We start from the raw sequence: 25,339 nt of genomic DNA, 5'->3' as shown, positions 1-25,339 counted from the left end.
ACAGGAATACCTGGAGGCATTCCTTGAAGAATCCTGGAGGATTCCCTGGAGAATAACTGGAGGAAATCTGGATAAATCCTGGATAATTCGTGGAAGAATCTCTGGAGTAATTCGTGAAGGCAGCAGTGGTGGAGTTCCAGGAGGAATATTTTGATAAATTCCTGGAAGAATTCCTGGAGGAATCCCTAGATGAATTTGCGATGAAATTTCTAGAGGAATTTTGGGAAATTTCTGAAAAAATCCCTTGAGGAATTCTTGGAGGAATTCATAGAAACAAAATTCTGGAGGAATTCTTGGAGGAACATTTGAAATAATTCCCGCAGGAAATGCCTGGAGGAAATTCTGAAGCAATGCCTGGAGGAAATTCTGAAGGAATGCCTTGAGGAATTGCTGGGTAAATTCCTGGAGGAATTCCTTGAGGACTTCCTGGAGCAATTTGTGTTGTTATTCCTTTAGCAAATCCTGGAGTATTTCCTGAAGGAATTCATGGCATAATTACTACAATAATGCCTGGAGGATTTCCTTCAGGAATCCCTGGAGTAATTCCTGGATAAACCCCTGAAGAAATTCCTGGAGAAATCCCTGGAAGAATTCCTGGAGGAATCCCTAGAGGAATTCCTGGAGGAATCTCTGAAGGAATCAATCCCAAGAGGAATTTCTAAGGGAAACTCTAAACAATTCCTGGAGTAATTCCTAAATGAATTCTGGAGGAGTTCCTGAAGGAATCCCAACAAGAGTTCCTAGATGACCCATTGGAGGATTTTTTTTTGAAAATCCTGGAGCTGTTCCTGAAAAAAAAATCCCATATGGAATTCCCAAGTGAATCCCGCAGGGAATCCTAGGAGAAATAACTAGAGGAATTTCTGAAGGAGCCCCAGAAGGAATCCCAGTAGTAATCTCATAAGAAATCCCTTAGGAAATCCCCAGAAGGGTTTTTAAAAGAATTTATGGAAGACATTCCTTACACATCCTTGGAAAATACCTGAAGAAATCCATGTCTGCCGTAATTTCTGTAAAAAATATTGAAGGAAGTCTTGGATGAACTTCTAAAGGATTTTTTTTGTAGAAAGTTTAGAAAGAATTCCTCGATCAATTTTGAAGAATTGTTGGTTTTCTGACAGAAATCCTGGAAGAAATTCCTGCAGAAATACCTTGAATGATGCCAGATGGAATTTTTGGAGCAATATCTAGTGGAATTCTTGAATGACTATATAGAGAAATCCCTGAAGAAAACTCTAGAAGAGGAATACTTGCAGAAATACCTAAAAGGAACTCTGATATTTTTTTTTCGGGGATTCTCGGAGAAACTCCTGAGGGAATCCTTACAAAATCACTGGAAGAAACCTCTAAAAATATTCTAGAAGAAATTCCCGGACGAATATGTGATTTTTTCTTGAAAGAATATCTGGTGAAATCCATGATGGAATCGCTGAAAATTTCTGAATTCTTTTTTCATTATCTAGTTCATTTTCCTAGGAATAACTCTTCGATGAATTCTTGCAGAAATATCAGTAAGAATTTCTGAAGGAATCATGGGAGGAATTTCTTGGAACAAGCCCTGAAACAACCACTATCGGAACCCCGCAAGACGTCCATGGAGAAATTGAAGATGGTGAAATTACTGTAGAAGACCCTTGAGGAATTCCTGAAGAAACACCTAGAAGAATTTTTAAAGGTGACCCTGAAAGAAATCACAGGTATTTTGCTACTATAGCATGACTTTTGTTTGAATTGAATACATGTGAAAATTCGTAAATTAAGAGCTACTTTAGACTCTATTGTTTAGCACCAGGGTTCAAGAAAATCCTCCTCTTTCCCTGCTGGAACTGGCTCTGGCATATCCGGAATATTTAGCATGTTTGTTTTCGTATTCCATGAAGCACGTTTGTTATTTAGTAAAACTCTGTTATTTGATTGAAGTGATGCTCTTAGGAATTTCGAAACCTGCTGAAAATGCTCTGAAACTCCATCAAATGGCTCCGAAATTCTCCCTAAAACTCTCTCGACCCCTTGTAACGCACCTAAGAACCTCTGAAATTCCCCTCGGACGCACCTGAGACCCTCCGAAATCCGCTAAAACGCCTCCGTAACGTCTCTGAACCCTGTTGAAAATGCTCTGAAACTTCCTGAAATGCCTCTGAAATCCCCCTCAAACCCCCTCGGACCCCCATGTAACGCACTTGAGACCTTCGGAAACCCCGAAAGCCTACCTGTAACGCCTCTACACCGTGTCCAATAAGTTCTCATACAAAATGCAAATTTAGAAAGTATCATTTTATTTCGCATATGTGATTCATATTTTGAAAATGAATACATGTATTGAAAGGCCACATAATACTGATTAAATAAAGCATACGGTTTAGAATAACTTTATTTTCTATTTGTTCATATAAGCCTAGCAGTACACTTCTGTTTTCTGAAATCCGTTTTCTCCGGCACGCAAGAAAAATATCCGAAAAGTTTTTCATTATACGGTAGCGAAATAAAGTCTAAAAAGATAAATTTTGAGTTTGTATCTCAAGTTATGTACCAAATGGATATACTTAGGCTAAAACAATAGAGTTTTAGTGATGATATGGTAAGACATTTGAAAGTAATCTCAACTTGGGCTAGTTTTCATGAAAGTAACCGTTATTTCAAAGATAAACATCAGAAAACGTAAATTTTGGACTAAATTTACCACAATAGGAATACAAGCATGTTTTATAAGTGAGAATGGTGTGAATCAACCAGATAACATGCACCCATGCTTCTTTAACACAACAAATGTCATTGAAACAGGTGGATTGATATTTTTGTTTAATTTAAGTTTTATTTTGTACAAAATAAAACGGCTGCGTACTTTACCAATACAGGATCTTATATTTTTTCTCTTCTGGTCATGGTTGCTACTAGCAATGGGGAGGATAGGATCCTAATTTGTTTCAACTCAAAACCATGACTCGTTAAAATACGACGAATTACCAATGAAATGGCGAGCGTGCCAGCTGAAATGGACTTACGACACATAAGCTATCAGCAGAGAAGGATAAAGGACAGTTAGTTCCGAAACATATGCAGTATTTGGTGTATGTTAGTTGGCGTTACAAAAAATATATTTACTTTAAAAATCCTAATTACAGAAGTGAAATGAATTGAATTTGATTTTGTATGAGAACTTATTGGACACGGTGTACAGATCCTCCTGAGATCTCCTGGTACATAAACAACGTGCATGAATTATAACATGCATAAAAAGAGGCTTTAGTTTAATAAATAACAAACAATTCATAAACAATTGCAATTTCTGATTTTTTTTATTGCTTTTTAGATATTTTATAATTGTTATTTTTTTTATTTATTATGGAAAAATCAGATTTATTTATGGAAAATTCGAAGAAGTGATTGGAGGGAAAATGCAATTTTTAGTGGTTTTAATACAGCGTGAAAGGTTATTGCTCTATTGTTATTAGTTTTTCTTGGTATCCTGCTTGGTAAGCAAAATCTAGAAAAACTTGGCACATCTCTTTTGGATCTTCAGAAATTCACGTGGCTCGTGACTCCATATTGAGAACCACTGAGCTTTGACACACAACTAAATAAGTGCTCCCTGAAGCTATAATTCCGTAAAACAATTTCATTTCGTTTTCCCACATTCCGTTCATCAGAAACTCGCGTAACCCGTGACCACAAATTGATAATCCCGGGAATTTGCAATACATCTATATCCTTGAGTTGAGCAATCCGAATAACATGTGTACTTTTTCCTTGCACCTTCGGTTCTTGAGAAACTCTTGTGGCCGTGACCCCAGATTGAGAGCCTTTGAGTTTTGCAACACAACTATCTTGTAAATAGTGCTCCGTAAGGCGCAGATTTAAAAAATTACTTTCATTTAATCCTCAAATGTATGATTCTTGAGAATTTCGCGTCGCCCGTGGACATACTTTGAAACCACTGATGTTTGTAATGCATCTGCTTGAGATGAACAATCCGAAAAACATTTGCACCACTTTCGGTGCTTGGAAAATTTCCGTGAACCGTAGCCTCACATTGGAAACCTCTGGGCTATAGTTAAGTAGGTCCTATTAAGGCATAGAATCTGAAAAACATCCTCATTTTTTCGTAACACTTACGGTTCTTGAGGCTTTTGCGAGGCCCATGACCGTGGATTGGAAACCACTATTTTTCCAACATTCTATATAGGTATTGGAGATACTTGAAATAATTCAAAAAAAAAAAACATTTGCACTTCATCCTAGCATTTTCAGCGCTTATTGAGAGATTCTTGTGGTCCTTGATCCCGATCTACGCCTTATTGTAAAATAGCTGACACTAAAGTACTGCCCATGATCGCATAGTTGACGTTACCACCATTGACAATGTCAGCATTCACAACCTAATGTCTATTACATGTGCATAATTGTGACCAGTTGTATTCAATATAGCACAAGATCTAATCCCTAGCTAGATGTCAACGTGAAAAAAATTCTTATACTTTCCGTTATTCATTTTTAAAATTTTAAAAGTGAGTTGAAAACTACAGTGGCGCTTACGTCACTTATGCGAATATGGGCAGAGTAGCTTATCACAGGTTTGAAACTTACAAGGGAAGGTTACGATGGTGTCCCCCGGGGATTTCAACCGAACTATTTTTGTTGCATTCTAGATGTGGAAATATGAATAAATCCAAAGCCTTTTGGGTGATGGGCCAGTGGCGTAGTCAGGAGGGGCCTTCAAAGGGGCAAAATATAACTTATGTAATTGAAAATGCTCAAACGTCATTAAAATGCAAATTTCAAAATGTATTGCAGTAGAAACAGGCAGAATATGCATGAATACATGATTTCATAATAAATTTAATTTATCATAGGCGTTGTCAGGGTGGGATGGGTGATAAACAAGGTGATACATTTTTATTAAAATAACTTCAACTGTTTCTTACCCTGGCAACGCCAACGGTAAATTAAATTTGATACAAAATCATGTATTCATGCATATTCTGCCTGTTTTTATTGCACTGTTCATACTAAATCGAACTGCACAGTATGAAAGTGTGACGGTTGAAAAGTGTGACGATAAGTGCAACCGGCCTGTCTGACAGCATTTTGACGTCGAGAAATGTCACAGATTAGCACGTGGGTGTGATTCGCCTGATTCTTCCTCGATTTTGTTTTGATATTCATCCATCTGTCAACACTACGGCTCGACTTTCTTTGTTTCTCCCCAAAGTCGTTACCGGGTGGTCAGTTATGCAGGTTTGTGGGTTTATATCAGTGGAAAAAGTTTGTGAAATGTGAAGTTTGTGAAATTAATGTCGGCAACCCTGCTGGAGCACAAAAATAGTGCCATAGGCGAATTGCATCAAAAATCCATATTTGAAAGCAACCAGCAATACTACAATACATTTTGAAATTTGCATTTTGATGACGTTTGAGCATTTTCAATAATGTTATATTTTGCTTAATTTGCCCCTTTGAGGACCCCTCCTGACTACACCACTGGCCCATCACCCGAAAGGTTTTGGATTTCTTCATATTTCCACATGTAGAATGCATCAAAAATAGTCCGGTTGAAATCCCAGAAATTTCCATCTTCAAAAACTGAATTTGAAATTGAAAAAAAAACAAAGCACATTCAAAATTGATCATATCATCGAATCTTACCTTCTTGTAGTAGCTATTGCTATCCGACGGCGAGTAGGGACAATTTTTGTCCAGCAGATCGAACAGCGTCGTCTGCATACAGCACGCCTCCGGGATGACCCGGCTGCCCTTGCTCTCGTTCCACTTGTCCGACAGGTTGAAGTCCCGATAATCGTCAACCCCGCAGCAGTGCATCTCGGACATCAGATAGTTCCACATCAACGTGACTGCATCGGACTGGTTGCGATCGTTGCTCGAGTAGTACTTGGAAATGGTGGTCTGCAAGTAGTTTTTCGTTTCCGTCTTGGCGCTCTCCTTGTAGGCAGCTGCTAGGCCACACGCAGTCACCTCCAGAATCAATATCACTATCAGGAACAGCCCATACTGGAAGATCAGAAATGAGAGAACAGATACACATGAGGAGATTAATCTACATCGCTCTGGCTAGTTGCTGGAAATTCTGCCAACGTGGTTACATAACAAACAGCATTTTTCGGTAGTTTAGAGACATTGCTCAAAACGGTTCCAGTTCGACGAGTTTGTTGCTGTTTTCATGCTGTGCTGAGTTCATCTTGCAGAGCTACCGCTCGAGGTCTCGCTACTTGTTACATCTATTTCTCAAATTGACCATTGAAAATGGTTTGAATTTATTAATTTTGATGAAAATTTATGAACAGCAATTGTGACATGGTTTAAATGCTTGCTGGGAAATAAAATATTACCAGTGACAGTATATCAGTTACACCAATTTCATATATGAGCCAGTTCACTCCGGTCGTGCATGCACGGTTACAGAAGTTACACAGATTTGTGTACTACTAGATCAGCCTCACCGCTGTGTCAAATGTACACAGATACTTTTCCGGCTCCAGCGCTGGCATGAAAACAAAATTAACAATTATTTTTGCACTGATCGATTCCTGATAATCAGAGAAAATTAGTTATGAACTTTGCTCCCATACCAGCGCTAGAGCCAGAAAAGTGACTGTGTACATTTGACACAGGGGTGGAGGCTGATCTAGTAGTACACAAATCTGTGTACATTGTACACAAGCCTGTGTACATTGCACACAAGCCTGTGTTGTTTCATTTTAGGGTGTGCCCAAAAATCGCAGCTCTGGAGAGAATACTGCTTCTCTATCCACTAGTCGTGTACCAACCGCTCAGATTCAATTGGCGGAAAAGTGCTCTGGCCAAGCACGTGCTTGCTCGAGAGTAATGTTTGCGAACAACTAGCAGCATGCATGTCTCTTGGTTGCTCGAATTTGAATTGAGTGGAAAATGTACCGATAAAATGCTTAGATTTAGACAAATAGACAAACGTGTATGGTTAGGTAGTACGTCTGTTGGTTGCGGTGAGTTGATGCAAGAGCAGACTCGGCAGATTGCGGCAAATTTATTGGAGGAAACTATTTCTTAATGGCCAGTTCATGTTGCAACAAGTTGAAACGCTTGTCAACAATTGGGACCATTTAAGCCGGGGGGGCAAATGTACTCACGGAAATCTTGTAGGTTGGAAGTTCTTGTTTAGTTTTAGGCCTGTTAGCCTTAAATGTATCATGAACTTGGTTTGCAATTTTGATGTTTAGTGAATTAAATTTAAATTCTGAAGTCCAAGACAAGCGATAAAAGCGTGCTTCAGCTTAAAATGTTTTCAAACTAAAATATACCGTAATAGGTAATTTTGACACTTTATAAGGCCGAGAAAACTAGACGAAGCCAAAGAATATTATTATGTACAAAAATAGATACATGATTATATGTACAAAAGCCATGGTAAAGGCTATGGGCAACTTGATATTGTGGTAGTTTTTCAAGTTTATCTGTTTATTTGTTTTTACTATCAACAGGCTAACTTATGCCCTAATGATATTGGATCTACATAAAATCAATTTAAAATTATTCCTAAGTACTGCCCTTGACAGGTGAAAGTCCAAACCGTCAGCAATCCTATTGAAAAGTCTAAGAAGGCCACCAAGGGACCCGTAAGGGGCATAGTTCGTGTGACGGACAGGAATTTCCAAAAACCGGTGATTTCGTAGAGCTCTACTTTGCACATGCAGTTGGATATTGGTCAGCAAAACCGGGCAATCGATCCTTGATGTTAACACATCTGAGATGAACAGAGCTCGGGCCACATTCCGGCTGTGTATTTCACGCAATTTAGGCCCCATTGAGATCCATTAGCCTCTGCCCAGCAACTCCCTATCCCTACCTCCACGTGGCACCGGCCGGACTGCGAACAACCTTAGGGAAGATCGGGTAATCAACCCCAGTGCGAACTTTGGTCTGATAGGGGATGTTGCGGGCGCTTGCTTCTGAAAACCCGAGCGTCTATTCTCCGAGAGGAGAGGCTCACAACAGCGTCTGATCTGAATCCCAAGTTAGAGGCGGCTGATCGACGTCCGAGTGCCAGAGTAGGACTCTAAGTTCAACTGTACGCTATGGTCTTCCTGCAGGTAAGGAGTTGAAGTCCGGCCCTGGAGCACTAATGATGGCAAGGACGCATTCTACCCGCAAATCGAGCGCCCAGCCTATGATCTTCATCATAGGAGATCTAACTCCTATGGTAGACCAGGGGTAGGAATTCAGATCGACGTTTGGAAAATTCCGTACCCACCAGATGCAGATGAACGTAAACGGCCAACGACTCATCGATTTCGTCGCTTTCATATACATGGCCATATGTAGAACCTTTGCCAACACATACTCTTTTATCGTTACACGTAGAGATCACTACAGCAGACAAATCAACCACGTTCTGATTGACGAACGACACTTCTCCAACATCATCGACGTCAGGACCTATGGTGGCGCTAACATCGACTACGACCACTACCTGGTGATCGTCAAACTGCGCCAAAAATACTCCGTCATCAAAAATGTACGGTACCGGCGACCACCTCGGTACAACCTAGTAACCGGATGTCACTTCAGTATGCTACATACGAGCAGAATCTCGCGACAGCGTTGCCAGACGAGGGCGAGCTCGATGTGGCCCCTTTGAAGGACTGCTGGAGTGCAGTAAAGTTGAGAGTTAAAGCCCGTTTCTTCAACTACAGCATCATCAACGTCCACTGCCCACACGAAGGAAGACCTGATGACGCGCAGTTAGAGCAAACATCCCAAGTAACAATTATACTTTTGTGGCAATCCTGAAGTAATTTCTAAGATTGAATAATAAAACTTAGCTATAAAGCTCTTTGTTCTGCAAATTCGAGATAAAATAGGTATAAACTATCCATAAGACTAATCTGGCCCACTTTTCAGGAGATCTTCGAGACTGGTTTTGAAGACTGCTTTGAAACTAGTTGTATTTATGTACTAACACTGATGATTGGTTATAAGAACTTCATAAAACTTTAACAAGAATAGCTTGAAGCATGTTGATCTTTTAGCTGTCTTTCTCAAAAATGCTAGTAGTGCATGATAAATGAAATTTTTTACCTCAGCATTATGCAGATGCGAACTAGTTTTGTTTCATGGATGAAATGTTAATTGAACTGCGAATTAATTTTCATCAAATTGAAATGGCTAATGCATCAAAATTGCCTGACAGATCATTGATGACAGGGAATCAAAATTTTCCGTGCCATACCCACTTTGTCGTTGATATGCCACCCAAAACATACGAAAATAACAAAGCGCCTCAAAAATAATATCATTCATTAATATACGAAGACATAAATTTCCTGTAAACACAAAAGGCTACGCCACTTTTTCAATTCTTTCTAAACATGGCTGCCGTTCCAGGCGAACAAAACTCATGCAGCCACCATCAATTGTTATTACCTTTAATCCAAACCACCTCAAAACAATGATGGAACCAAGTCACCTTGCATGAAATCTACAGCATTTATTGAAGATTGTTTTTACTAGTGATGATCTTAAGGCAGATTTGTTCGTCTTAAATGAAACTTATTCGTTTTATTCAAGAGTAACAGCTTTTGACAATTGTTTGTTTACCTTTTTGGAGCTAGAAAGTTGTTTCTGTACATTTTGCTTCAGGAACTGCCTATTCTATTATAATTTCGTCTATTTAATAAGTGCATTTCTAAAACTTACTAGTACATATTACACTATTTAGCATACGCATTTTAGTTTCGATTCAAGCTGCTGTGGCCTGTGCGAGTAACTGGCTGAAGGTTGGACGACATCAGCAAGCTACTCGCATTTTTTATTGGCTTTAAAATGAATATTTCGTCGATATGATTACTTTTGAGCACCAAAACGGCAAAATTAACAGTGAGCAAAAATGTTTGAGTGTTTATATTTGCATAAAAAAGCCAATTTATTGCATAATTTATTATTTGAATTACTAAGATTTTATTATTCCGCTCAGTTTTTGTTCTAGACTAGTGGCTCTAGCTCAAGAATTGAAAGCTTTAAGAAGTTTTTAAAGGAGAATAACTCAGATGAATTGTACTTGAATAAACGAAGCATAAACTTTTAATAAAGTTTGTTGATGTAATGTATTGAAAATCACTTCAAATACGTCTTAAAACTCATAATAAGATCAAATGCCTTAGGGAATCAATGTTTTATGCGCAGTTTTCAAAATTAACTTGAAGAAAACTTAAAAACCGCATACGAACGGAGATTATTTTCACTTGATAAAAACAACTATAAATGTTTCATGAATTCTTCATGCTATGATAAAGCTTCCATAAAAATAAACAAATCTAAAAGGAATTTAAATTGTTACTTGGGATACGATGGTTGCTCGCCGCGTGACGCGAAAATCGTTGTCGGCGACATGAACGCGCAGGTAGGAAGGGAGGAAATGGACCGACCGTCCGAAATGTACCGAAATGTCCGAAGCACCTTCTTCCCCCGCAAAGATATCCACAACGCCACCTGGAGATCACCCGACAGAAAATCAAATCGACCACGTTCTAATCGACGGTATATTCTTCTAGGATATATCCAATGTCCGCACATACCGCAGTGCGAATATAGATTCGGATCACTACTTAGTCGCTGTATGCATGCGCTCAAAACTTTCGACAGTTATCACCACTCGTCGAAGTCGAACGCCGCGGCTCAACATCGAGCAACTTCGTAACGTAGAAGTGGCTCAAGACTACGCGCAGCAGTTGGCAGTGGCCCTACGGAAGAGCAGCTTGGCGCAGCTACACTTAAAGATGGCTGGAGGGACATCCGATCCGCCATAGGTAGTACCTCGGCTACAGCACTAGGTTTCGCGACTCCGAATCACAGAAACGACTGGTACGACGGCGAATGTGAACAGTTGAAAAACGAGAAGAATGCAGCATGGGCGAGAATGCAGCAATACCGTACGAGAGCAAATGAGACACGCTACAGACAGGCGCGGAACAGTCGGAGCTCAGTATTCCGGAGGAAGAAGCGCCAGCAGGAAGAACGAGATCGCGAAGCGATGGAAGAGCTGTACCGCGCTAAAGACACACGATAGTTCTACGAGAAGCTGAACCGCAGAGGTTTTGTGCCGCAAGCCGACATGTGCCGAGATAATCACGGGAATATTCTCACGAGCGAGCGTGAGGTGGTCGAGAGGTGGCGACAGCATTACGATGAGCACCTCAATGGCGACGTTGCAAGCACCGAAGGTGGCGTGGTAACAGATCTTGGAGTACGTGCACAGGACGAAAGATTTCCAGCCCCCTACCTCCAAGAGATTGAAGAGGAGGTTAGTCGGTTGAAAAACAACAAAGCCGCTGGAACAGATCAACTACCAAGTGAGTTACTAAAACACGGTGGAGAAGCACTGGTGAGAGCACTACGCTGGGTCATTACCAAGATATGGGAGGAGGAAGTATTACCGGAGGAGTGGATGGAAGGTACCGTGTGTCCCATCTACAAAAATGTCGAAAAGTTGGATTGCGGGTGTAGGTCTGTGTCTTATTTTACAACACTCGGCGGTGATATCGATTAAAACGACGTTATGCGTTGAGGTCCGAAGACCAAATTGAACTGATTTATTCGGCCTGGGAAGACCCCTTTTATAGGGCCAGCCAGACTGCCAAAAGTATATCATACAATGTGTTTACATAGAACCTTATGGAAGTTTCCTGGAGTGATTTATGCTTAGGTCAGCGGACGACGCGTCGTCGTCGTCTCGATCGAACCGTCGTATGCTCATATCGATTTGGCGAGCGATACATTGTTGTAATTAATTTGCAAACGTAAGCGTTGGGATACGAACGATAGCACGTTCGTCGCGTATGTAGAATTGGCTCGTTTTGCACTACACCTTTCCCCTTTTTCAGAAGAATGGCGTAGCTATTCTGATCAAGCATCACTTAAAGAATCTTTTACAATATATTTTGTTACATTTTTATGATTCGGTTTTTATGTACTTGTATTTCTTTTTTGTTGGAAATATCGATTATTTTACAATGTATATTGTCAACTTCTTTAATTTTGAATGGACCTATAAAATGTGGCTCAAGCTTTTTCCTATTTTCGTTTGATAAATACACCAAATCTCCTACAGAAACATCTATTGGATTTAAGTTATTATTCAAATTTTGTGTTCGTTTGATTTTTTGTTCTATTAAAATTTTCCTAGCTATTTCGCTTGATTTTTGCAGTTTGAATTTTAACTCTGTGTAGTATTCGTCCAAATTATATATCGGTTCTGGTGTAACTTTTTGCATATCCTGAGGAAGTTTGGCTTTTCTACCGAATACAAGTTCAAAAGGTGTATATTCGGTATCGGTGTGAGCAGTAGTGTTATAGGTAAATTCATAAAATTTAGTCCACTCATCCCAATCATTGTGGTGTACGTTGGAAAAATTTCGTAGGTATTCGTTTAAACACCTATGATTTCTTTCTAGTGCTCCAATGGATTGTGGATGGTAAGCAGTTGAGAATGTTTGTTTAAAATTAAGTATTTTACTAATCTGCTTAAGTACTTCGTTCTTGAACTCTGTACCTTGGTCAGATTTTAACTCTAAAAATGATCCATAGATAAGTATAAAATTCTGCACCAAAGCTTTCGCAATGGTATCAGCTTCCTTATTTTCTAATGGTATAATTACAACATATTTGGTTAAATCGTCTTGCAATGTTATGCAATAACGATTGTTTTTCGCAGTTCTTGGTAACGGACCTACTGTGTCAATCGAGATAATATCGAATGGTTTACAAGGTGTAGTTGTTACCAAAGATTCTTCTTTTGTCCGTTTTGTTACTTTGTTCATTTTACAAAGTTTGCAGGCCTTTACAAACTTCGTAATCGAACTTCTCATGCCTTTCCAAAAGTAAAGGTCTCTGAGTTTGAGATAAAGCCGGTTTTGTCCAATATGACCACCTGTTGGAGTCATATGGAAGTCATGTAGGATGTTATTGATCTCTTCAGAATTCGTCAATTCTTTCGGAGGGCGATATAGTATTAGTTCGAATTTACGGATGACGTCTAGAGCGATCCGTTTAAAATCTTGTAGTGGTATATGTTTTAAAATATCTTCTTGTGTCGACATTGCAATTTTTCTATTTTCCAATATTTTATTCATCTCTGAAAGAGCAAACTCTAGCGTCTGACTTTCATTTTCCTATGACAACTATATCATCAATGTATACGAATGCACATTCAGGTGTTAAACCTGCCATGGCAATCGTCATCATGCGCTGGAAACTATTTGGGCTTATATTGAGTCCAAATGGTAAGCGCGTAAAAGCATAATGCCCAGAGGGTGTTGAAAATGCCGTATATTTTCTGGAATCAAAATCTAGAGGAATTTGATGAAATCCTGCCATCAAATCCAGAGTACTGAAGTATTTAGCTCTACCTAGTTGATCCAAAATAGTATCGATTCTAGGTAGGGGAAATCTGTCAGCCAAAATTTTTTTATTCAGCTGTCTGAAATCGACAACTAGTCTTCATTTTTTCTCACTGCTGCTCGACTTTTTGGGTACCAACAGAATTGGTGAATTGTAAGCCGAGACTGAGTGTTCAATCACATCATTTTTCAACAAATTTTGGACTTGAGATTCAATCTCCTCATTGTGCGCGTGTATATTCCTATAATTTGGGATGTATACAGGCACGTTATCTGAAAGTTCTATATTTTGTGAATAGAAGTTGTTAGTAGTGAGGTTATCTTCTCCTAACGCAAAAATATCATTGTATTCGTGAATTAAATTTTCAAAAGGTTCCTTGGCTGATGCTGGTAGTTCTGAAACATTAATTTTTGATCTTATTTGATCAGTTCGGTCGGAAATATTACCGTTTTTATTGACATTTGCTACGATAAAATTCTTCAGAGGTTTCATCATAGGCTTAAAATCTTTTATAAGTACTGCTTTATCAGTAGTATTTATAAATTTAACGTATTTTGTTGATGGTGACGTCAATGTATTGCCACAGAAAATCCCTGGTTGGATTTCTTCGGCACACACTAACATATCTTCATTCAAATTTAAATCATTTATTTTTCTTACAACTTCGCAACGTTCAGGAAGTATGAATCCTCCATTGAAGTTGTCTTCAATGGGAATGTTAACTTCCTCATTATTGCATCGAATGTTCAAAATCCAGGATTCATAATCAATACTGCATTTAAATGCAGTTAAAAAGTCTCGTCCCAATATCCCATCAGTAAATATTGGAAAATTTTCTTCAACTATTTGAAACTCATGTTCCAATGTAATGGTATTTTGGAATGTTAGTTGTGTCACAGCTGATGCAACAGTTTCAATTTTATTTTCTGATATTCCAGAGATCATACATCTTCGATCTCGATTTATCAGTTGATCATGCAATATATTATTTAATTTGAATATAGAAACGTCAGCACCTGAATCGACCATAAAGGTACATGTAGAATTTGATATTCCAATATGTGCCTTTATGAAATTTGATGCTGATGGGTTTATTGTGAAAAGCGTTGAATTTGGCCTAAAAAATTTTGTGGCTGTTGATTGTTTTGATGTTGCGTTGTTGGTTGTGGAGCGTTTGTTGCTTGTTGGGGTAACTGAGGTGTCTGACCACTTTCACTGTTCGTATAATAAATACGGGACTGAGAATGTCCTCTATATGGTCTTCTACCACGTGAAGAATAGAAATTTGCACTATGTCCTCGGTTTTGATATCGGCCTTGGAAATTTCCACGAGAATTGCCTCTGAAATTTCCACGATAGTTACCTCTGTTTCCTCTATAGTGGCCTCTGTCGAAAAAACTTCTATCTCCTCTGATGTGTCCACGATGTACTTGACCTCGTTGGACAAACATCAGTTGAGAGTGGTTGGCATTAGAAGAACTTTTCTCATTTTCTACAGTTTTCTCGATGGCCGCAGACAAGGTTTTAAATTCTGCTGCCTTTAATAAGATTTTTGTTTCTGGGTTTTTCACTCCTGTGTAAAGAGCTTTTACCCCTTGTTTAATTGCCATTTTTTGGGCTGTATCAACTGGTATTTTCTCAGCAATGTATGCTCTTTCGAGCTGCTGAGTGAGTTTCTCGACGCTATTTGTAAATTTGTTAATGTCTCCTATTTGTTTCAAATCTTGAAGCTTTGCAACAAAAACATCAGGTGATGTTTTTGATGTACATTTTGCTTCTAATTCATTGATTATCTCATCGAAATTTCGTGGATTTTCACCTACTGCTGCTCTTGCTTTTCCAGATAGTTTCGATAGTACTACCTGTACGGCTGCAACGGTATTATCATTAGTCAGAATTGTCTTTCCTGCTTTAAGAGCAGAGATAAAGCTTGATAAATTATCATTTGATCCATCGTATGATGGAATCAAATTGTTTTGATTGTTTCAATAATATTAGCCATTTCTTCCTCCTGATATTCTTCTTCTAACTCTTCTTTTTCCCCTTCTACTCTGTCTTCTTCTTCTACTTCTTCTTCTTCTTCTTTTTCGATTGTTCCTGCTTCTTCTACTTTACTTTCTTCTACCCCTGATTCTAGTGCTGTCCGTGAAATTCCTAATTGTTCGTTCTCGTTTAGTAATGTCAATGATTGGTTGATTTTTCCACAAATTTCTGTACCCTTTTTTATAACTGCCTCATTTTGCAGATCTTTATTAGTTTTTAGAATGTTTTTAAGCCTTTTCTTCAAATCACTTAAATATTTCACCTTTTGTAGTCGCGTTTCCTCTGAAAATCGGTTGTACTTTTTCAAACTTTCCAAATATTTATTAGAAATTTCATTTATTTGGAAAAATTCGTCCATTGAAATTAATTAAAATCTTCTATGAGGTAAATTGAAGGAGGTTTCCATGTTTAATTTTACCTTATCTTGAAGTCGGAGCAGGATCAGGTGACACCCAGCTGGCACGGCCCCTATTGTCGCTAGGTCGTTGGTATCTTATTTTTGTTGCTCGAGGTTTAATGCTTGCCTTCAGTTGCATAGCCAGCATTTTAACCTCATCCACTGGTATTTTTACGCGTGCGCCCCACTGGCGCATGTTTTCGTCTGAACGGTTGACGTTTAGTGGTATATATTCAATACCATCTTTTTTCACTTTTTGTCCAGTAGATTTTTGTGTGGTTTTTACTTTTTCAATTACACTTTTTAGTTTTTGTTCACTTGTCGGTGCACCTTTTACTTGTTGTTCATTTCTTGGTCCGAATTTTCTTACGAGTTCTTCTCTTTTTCGGCTTACTTCTTCTAATATTAGGCCATGGTAAGCCTGCACATTTGAGGTACGATTTTTCTTCATTTCACTTTATTTTTCTTTGTCAATGTTTTAAACTTTGCTTAATGTTTCTGAGGATTTGCATCCTTTTTCGAAAGCTCTGCGCCTGACGTGTTTTGCGTGCCATTTGTAGGCAGTCACAGATAGTTGTATAATATTAAGAGCAAGAAGGATCCACAATTTTATGGCATGTTCTTCATGCAGGATACTGTGATCTTCTAGCTGGTTCACTATATTCACTTGTGGGTCGCCGCTGATTGATGTTGTTTTGGACTGTTGTTTTCCCATCACGAGTTACGCAATCACTTTGAAAATTTCAGCAAGCGTTCCTTAACGAATCACACAGTCACAGAATTTTCCTCGGAGAAGGTTCGGCCACTTGGCACGGTCAGCCATGTAGGTCTGTGTCTTATTTTACAACACTCGGCGGTGATATCGATTAAAACGACGTTATGCGTTGAGGTCCGAAGACCAAATTGAACTGATTTATTCGGCCTGGGAAGACCCCTTTTATAGGGCCAGCCAGACTGCCAAAAGTATATCATACAATGTGTTTACATAGAACCTTATGGAAGTTTCCTGGAGTGATTTATGCTTAGGTCAGCGGACGACGCGTCGTCGTCGTCTCGATCGAACCGTCGTATGCTCATATCGATTTGGCGAGCGATACATTGTTGTAATTAATTTGCAAACGTAAGCGTTGGGATACGAACGATAGCACGTTCGTCGCGTATGTAGAATTGGCTCGTTTTGCACTACACGGGAACTATCGCGTGATCACACTACTTAGCGCTGCCTACAAGGTACTCTCTCAAATTTTATGTCGCCGTCTATCACCGATTGCAAGAGAGTTTGTGGGGCAATATCAGGCTACAACGGACCAGATGTTCGCCATCCGCCAGGTGTTGCAGATATGCCGCGAATACAAGGTGCCCACACATCACTTGTTCATCGATTTCAAATCGGCGTATGATACAATCGATCGAAAACAGCTATGGCAGATTATGCATGAATACGGATTCCCGGATGAACTGATACGATTAATCAAGGCGACGATGGATCGAGTGATGTGCGTAGTTCGAGTATCAGGGACACTCGAGCCCCTTCGAATCTCGCAGAGGGTTACGGCAAAGTGATGGTCTTTCGTGCTTGCTGTTCAACATTGCGTTAGAAGGTGTAATAAGAAGAGCGGAGATAAACATGAGTGGAATGATTTTTACGAAGTCCGTTCAGCTGCTTGGTTTCGCTGATGATATTGATATTATAGCTCGTAAATTTGAGACGATGGCGGAAACGTACATCCGACTAAAGAGTGAAGCCAGACGAATCGGATTGTCGTTAATGTGTCGAAGACAAAGTACATGATGGCAAAGGGCGGTGATTCCTCCGCGTCCACCACCCCGAATTCATATCGACGGTGATGAAATTGAGGCGGTTGAAGAATTCGTGTACTTGGGCTCACTGGTGACCGACGACAACGACACCAGCAGAGAAATTCAGAGGCGCATTGTGGCAGGAAATCGTGCTTACTTTGGACTCCGCCGAACTCTACGGTCGAATAAAGTTCGCCGTAACACGAAGTTAAATATCTACAAAACGCTGATTAGACCGGTAGTTCTCTATGGGCACGAAACATGGGCCCTATGTGCAGAGGACCAACGCGCCCTTGGAGTTTTCGAATGGAAGGTGCAGAGGACCAACGCGCCCATGGAGTTTTCGAAGGGAACGTGTTGCGTACCATCTACGGCGGAGTGCAGATGGAAGACGGGACTTGAAGAAGACGAATGAACCACGAGCTGCATCAGCTGCTGGGAGAACCAACCATCGTCCACACCGCGAAAATCGGGAGGCTACGGTGGACAGGTCACGTCATCAGGATGTCGGATAGCAACCCGACTTAAATGGTTCTCGAGAGTCATCCGACAGATACAAGGAGACGTGGTGCGCAGCTAGCTAGGTGGGTCGACCAAGTGGAGGACGATCTGCGGACCCTACGCAGAGTGCGGAACTGGAGACAAACAGCCATGGACCGAGTGGAATGGAGACGGCTACTATGTACAGCAGAGGCCACCCCGGCCTTAGCCTGATCGGTAAGGTAAGGTAAAGACTGCAGTAAAAGCAGCCATCAACGACGCAACCAAGAGCACCATCGCGTACGTGGAATGGGGTCGACAAAACAAATGGTTCGCCGAGAAGTGCAGAGCGATTTTCAGGACCGGATCTAAGGGGGGGCCGGGGGGGGGCAGATATAAGGGCGAAGGCCTCTTGACGGACGGACCTGAGGTGAACGAAAGGTGGCAGCAGCACTTCGATCAGCACCCGAATGGCGTGGAGAACGTAGGCACGGGAGAGCACGGCAACGGAGGTAACGACGACGCCAGTGAAGCGGAGGACGGAAAGGAACCAACTCCCACGCTGATGGAAGTTAAGGATGCCATTCATCAGCTCAAAACCAACAAAGCAGCTGGTAAGGGTGATATCACAGCTAAACCCATCAAGATGGGCACACAAAGTGGGCCAGCTTTCTGCACTGGTTGATAGTCAGGATCTGGGAAACTGAACAGCTATTGGAGAAGTTGGAGGAAGGGAGAATCTGCCCCATTCACAAGAATGGCGACCATTTGGAATGTGAGAACTTCAGAGCGATCACTATTTTGAATGCTGCCTACAAAGTGCTATCCCAGATTATTTTCCGTCGTCTGTCATCTAAAACGAATGATTTGGTGGGAAGTTACCAAGCCGGCTTCATCGACGTCCGGTCGAAAACGGACCAGATCTTCACCGTACGGCAAATCCTCCAGAAATGCCGTGAATACCAGGTCTCAACACATCACCTGTTCATCGAATCCAAAGTGGCGACAGTATCGACCGCACAGAGCTTTCCTAGGAAGCTGACTATACGTATCAAAGCAGCGATGGACGGTGTGCAAGGCTGCGCAAGGGTTCGGATGAATTATCCAATTCATTTGAATCTTGCCGCGAACTGCGACAAAGTGATGGGCTCACATGTCAACTATTCAACATCGCTCTGGAAGGTGTAGCCGAGCTCAACAGCTGGGGTACGATTTCCACAAAATCCGGTCATTTTGTGTGCTTCGCAAACGACATAGATATTATCGCCAGAATATTCGGAACGGTGGCAGAGCACGCGAAGCAGCAAAGGTCGGACTGGTAGTGAATGCGTCAAAAACCAAAGTACATGCTGATTGATGGAACCGAGAGATTTTCTAAAAAAAATACAAGGTCCCCCAGAAGCTACTTTCAGAGATGAGTCCATCGGGAGTTCCGTCAGGGGTTCCTCCTAGAGATCATTCAAAGATTTCTCTAGAAATCTCTTAAGGAATTTCTTTGGAAAATTGTCAAGGAATTCTCCAGGAATTCTCTTAGGGATTCTTCTAGGATTCCTTCGGCGATCCCTCCGGAATTCCTTCTGAGATTCCACCGACAATTCTTTCTGGAATTCTCCCGGGAATTCCTTCCTGGTTGCCCATGAAAGTTCCTCCCGGGACTCCCCCTGGAATTCCTTCAAGGATTCGGCCAAGAATTCCTTCTTGGATTCCCCCAGGAATTCCTTCCGAGATTCTCATAGAATTCCTTCCGGGATTCTCCAAGAACTCCTTCCAGGATTCTCTAGGAATTTCTTTCGGGATTCCCCGGGAATTCCTTCTGGGATGTACCGAAAAAGATCTGCTTCGACTGCATATGTTGGAGTTCCGGTATGAAAGACGCGATGTGTGATGGCTGTTACAGTGCAATATCTAGCGTTGCGGGGGCTCATCCTAGGCTCTACCTGGGGATGGTGCCAGATGGTGCTTGCAATGGAGAGATGGCCACCGATGGCAAACTTAAGGGGCATGGCGCCCGATCCGTACGGAATCCTCTCTTGGCCATAAAAGCAGCCATTGCAGAGGCTCTCGATATGTTCAAATTTGCGAAACAGAGATGCCTGAACGAGTGAGTCTTCTCGGATGCATGGTAGAGACATGGTCAAAGGCAAAGCTAATCACGCTTGATGTAAGATTAGCACCAGTTCCGTGGCTATTTCCTGCGCGCTACAACGTTTCGGGTAACGTTCTGCTGATACTTATACAAGGTTCTAAAAAAATACTCTCAGAATCGAGTGCTACAACACCACGGAGGGTCGGAATTGCGTCCGTAATCCATAGCACCGTAAGGTGCCATCTTGGGTCCGGTTAAATGAAATGTCATGTACAACAAGGTGTTAAGGTTGACGTTCCAAGTCAGTGTTAAAATCGTCGGTTGTGTGGACAATATGTGAAGGAGAATCCTAGGGTTGTATTAACCCTCTAATACCCAATCCCGCCTTTAGACGGGGTATAGTTTGAGCATTTTGGTAATTTTTGTTTCGTGGAAAATCAATTTTTTATATTTTTGGCTGATATTTAGGACTGTTCTGTACACCTCAAAATAGTTTTTGGTGTATTTTAAAGCGTATTTACATTTTTTAAAAATCGTTGAAAAATTGATGTTTTAGTCACCTTTTAGAAGTCATTGTTTATTTTGTATTGAATCGCTACAATTAACATATTTTAAATTTTTCCCAAATCATTCTATCCTAGTTTAAAAGTTTAAGGAAATCGAATACACTCTAAAATTATTTTCCTTAAAATTACACGGAACATAAAATTTTCTGTGAAAAAAATTTAAAATAATTATAATTCAACAATAATCATAAAATCTCAAAATGTTTTCATCTAAAAAAACCCGTTCCCCAAATCGGCTTACAGGAAAAATATAAAAGTTTGGGGATGTTTAAAAATAAAAGTTAGAAAAAACAAAAACTGAAATTCACGAAATCGAGAATTAAAAAGAATCATCGTCCAAAACATGTTTAAATCGATTTTAGATGACGAAAAATGATATTTAGATCAAAATCAAAAATTTGGGTATTAGAGGGTTAACCCTGATAATCAACAATAATGGATGGCGCTATCGCAGAAACTGTAGGGGCCTGCCAGGGATGTTCACTGTTCCGGTTTTGAAGAAATTACGGGACACATTATGTTCGTGTGCCTACGATGAAGAGGCAGAGGACCACAAGGTCGTATGTTGTAGGTCACAAATCTGGATAACCTTGTCCAGAATATGTACTGATACGCATTTAGGTGAACTGCCTTGCCATCAGTTCGACAGTCGACCATATCTTGGGTCTACAGCGACAGCGAGAAAATCGAGGAGCATGCTATAGTCTATCATAACAAAAAGTCGTGGAGGCTACCTGTCAAACTGACAATTCAATAGCGGCTCATCAAGGTGTTCCCCTAAAAAAGCGAATGACAAAGCCCGTAGCTGCAAGGCCTGTCAGCTAACCTCGAAAGTGCATGCATTATATCACGACCACTAATCTATTTTCTCAGATTTTCCCATCACTTAACATGCAACAAGTTTCTATGCATGATCTGCGTCACCATCTTGTAATTCGATTTCTAAGCAATATAAATGAGGGCTTCGACAGGTTTTTTTACCAATTATCGACAGAGGAGCGTCAATGGTTATCATTAGGATAACGCTATCCACGATCCTCTTCGTGACTCTAATCAACCTCTGACCCAAGCCAAGGAAAGCTGATACCAATAGCCGAGGGTTTCTCTTTTCTGTCAGTTACTTAGTATAAAATGTACTATGCACAAATTACGTCACGTTTTAGGGGGAGAGTGGGGGTTTTGCTGAACGTGACGATCCATACAAAAATTATTGAAGCTCCACACAAAAAATGTGACATAGAGGGAGGGGGGTTGAAAAGGCTGATTTTTGCGTGACATAATTTGTGTATCACCCCTGTTCAGTTAATCATAGTTGATACTGTTTTTCATTTGCATCATTCCATTTTAAAGTTTAATTGAATATTTTTTATATAATTTTTCATTTGTCGCGTTTATTTTAGTCACAATAGTTTGAATCGCATTTTCAATTTTTGTCATTTCATTGAGTTTTTCTGTAAATATGTTACCATCATTTAATTACTCACCGTAGTCAGCAGGCACTGGCTTTCCCGTATCGCTCCGCAGTACCCGAGGAAGCTGAGGAAAAACATGATCGCTCCGATGGCGATCAGAAAGTACGCCAATTGTTCTATCACCGCCGGTTGTGTAAAGTGCTGAAACATAAAAAGTCAAAAATGTCAGTGGTCACTGCAATTAATGAAAACGTACAACTCTATGGGTCTACGGGGAAACAACGATGATGATGAAGCACGCGACATGATCGTTTGACATAGGTTGATGTTATTTCGTAATTCTCTCGAAGTGTACAACCGTTTACGGGCATCTGTGGCGGTTTTCGTCTGAATTTGAACTCACTCACGTCTGCATTACACAGTGTAGTGATGTGTTGTGGGTCGATAGCGTGAGCTGTGATGTGATTGAATATGGCGGGTCGTCATATTTTTCGCCATGCATGCATGTGATACATACGTTCTTAAGCAAATGCGACGCGCCATCGTTAGCGCATGTAGGCAGTGCGGTTGGGAAGCAGCGTTTCATTTTGCCCAAGAATAGCAACGTGGCTCGTTATGTGGAGGATGTTGTGAATGTTTGCTTCTATAAACAGGCAACAAAAAACATTCAATTAGAGAGACGGTCTGTCTGCCGACGCCGAAGCGTGTATGGAACCATAATAAAACCATTCTTTTATTGACACACTTAGCTTGTTCTAAATGACTGTTCCGTTCTCATAATCTATTGACGAAAGTTTCGTCAGAAACTCTCGCTTTTTATAATTGAAAAATTATTTCGTTCTAACAGATGGAGAAGCTTATTTCGATTTTATTTCCAATGCAATTACTTTTACAAAAGGCGTGTGCATTTTCGAACTCCTCGTTTCACCAGATGTTCTTGGTTCGTAACATGAAAGACTGCATGTTAGACCTAGACGTTTGTCAATCTAAAATTTATGACAACCACCAACCAACTAGCACAAATCGACTCAGCCTACCAAAGGTGAACAACATTTCCACTCCAGGGTTTGGCTATTCGGGCACAGGCCGGACCTGACGACCCGTTTCCTTCTAGTTTTCTCCATTCTAGATGGACATAAAGAAGGCGGCATGGCGGTTAGAGGTCAATTATGAACGCCTGCCTTATGTTTTTTGCTTCTTATACCGTTTACTCCAAATATGTCCCGAGGGAGTTGGTGAGTTGGTGAGTTGATTGACTCGATTAAAAATTTAGCTTATGGAACAACTGACAAAGAAAATTCCGCACAAGAGAGTTAAAAGAAGCAAAAAAAAAAAAACGCCTTCCATTACCTATGCTTTTTGCACTATTTCCGAGGTGTTGTCGTAATGCTGTGCTTGTGCAAGGAATGCAAACCATAGACGACTGGAATTTTAAATTGCAGTTTCATGATTAGATATGCAAATAGGGTATTTTGTTCGTGGTGTTCAACTAGTGCTGGACTCGGTCCAGAAGTACATGAAATTGCATGACAAGTTCACTGACCTGCAGGTACGGCGGTATGGCATGGATAGTGTAAGCAAAAAGGCTCATTCAAGTTTAACAGATTGAATTTCTTAATTCACCATGAGACATTTATAATCGAATTACAAAGATACAACAACGTAAATATGCAAGAAGAATTCATACTATGTAACTATGTTTTCGTTACAAACACGATTGATATTTTTTTTCCTTAGTATGATAGCAAATATTTTTTAACCCTCTAATACCCAAATTTTTGATTTTGATCTAAATATCATTTTTCGTCATCTAAAATCGATTTAAGCATGTTTTGGAAGATGATTCTTTTTAATTCTCGATTTTGTAAATTTCGGTTTTTGATTTATGTAATTTTTATTTTTGTACATCACCCCACTTTTATATTTTTCCTGGAAGCCTTTTCGGGATGCGGAAACATTTTAAGATTTTATGACTATTGTTGAAATATTAATATTTTATTTTTTTTTCATTGACAATTTTATTTTCCGTGTAATTTTAAGGAAAATAATTTAAGAATGTATTCGACTTCCTTAAACTATTTTACTCTGACAGAATGATTTGGGAAAAAAATTAAAATATGTGATTTGTAACGATTTAATACAAAATAAACAATGACTTCTGAAAGGTGACTAAAACATCAATTTTTCAATGATTTTTAAAAAATGTAAATACGCTTTAAAAGACGCCAAAAACTATTTTGTGATATACAGAACAGTCCTAAATGTCAGCCAAAAATATAAAAATTTTGATTGTCCACGAAACAAAAATTACAAAAATGCTAAAACTATACCCCGTCTAAAGGCGGGGCTGGGTATTAGAGGGTTAATATATCAAAGTCCCGATCATTTGGCAGTTGAACAACTGAGCTTACATTTATCTGCTGAAAAAATATGTAGCCGAGGATTGGGTTGCATAGTAATTGAACGTAAAGTCACATATCCATGTAGAGGATCTTGATAAGCTTAATAAATTAATATACATCGCTCAAAAACTTGTTGTTGTTAGCTAAGCGAGTCACGTACTTCTCTTTAATCTTGGTTGTAACCTTTGAAAGTTTCAAAATTGCTTATATTAACAAGGGTAGAGTCTAGTGAGTAAGCAGTTTTTTCTTCCCTTTTTGTTATTGGGCCAGTCTAAACAATATTAGTAATCAGTTACATCACTTTTCATGTAAATAGTATTCTTATAAAATCTCACTGACACCTAAATATGAGCATACTGCTTCAAGCTAGGTGGCGTCAGAATCTTCATCAGCACAATCAACCCTCACGGATTCTCGAGAGGGTGCAGCAGTTATGCATGCATATGTACGTAATAATTCAAACAAAAGCAATTGATCCATGTGCAAATTGTATAAATAAATATGGATCTAACGTAAAGCAAGCTCGACACCGATACCTCCTCCCACACTATAGCGAACGGCATAGTGACTGCAGGCAGGGCTGGCTAGGTGACTGTCATTCTATCGCGGTATGCATCGTTGACTCTTAATTGAACGCATCGGTTGCAGTTCGTAGGTGTCGTCATCAATATTGCTGATGTGTTGATTCCCGCACATGTTGCTATAGTGATTGATTGTCTTAGGGCGATTACCTCTAATAGGCTTTATTTTATTTTTCAAACATAAAT

At 40.0% G+C, this 25,339-nt stretch overlaps 1 protein-coding gene across 8 annotated transcripts in view; it reads right to left on the bottom strand.

The window, feature by feature from the left end:
- LOC115263285 (tetraspanin-18) overlaps positions 1–25,339 on the bottom strand; it is a 174,516-nt gene that overhangs the window by 3,178 nt on the left and 145,999 nt on the right. For all 8 annotated transcript variants that reach the window (XM_029866420.2, XM_062852785.1, XM_029866419.2 and 5 more), the window contains 2 exons: positions 22,243–22,371; positions 5,644–6,006 (listed from right to left, as the gene is read on the bottom strand). In XM_029866420.2, coding sequence (XP_029722280.1) covers positions 5,644–6,006; positions 22,243–22,371 — 492 coding nt within the window. The remainder of the gene's footprint in view (positions 1–5,643; positions 6,007–22,242; positions 22,372–25,339) is intronic.

The sequence above is a fragment of the Aedes albopictus genome, chromosome 2, assembly GCF_035046485.1.
Source record: "Aedes albopictus strain Foshan chromosome 2, AalbF5, whole genome shotgun sequence".
In the NCBI taxonomy this organism is placed as follows: Eukaryota; Metazoa; Arthropoda; class Insecta; order Diptera; family Culicidae; genus Aedes; species Aedes albopictus.
Note: the sequence above shows the minus strand (reverse complement) of the source record. Positions and strands in the feature narration are given on the sequence as shown.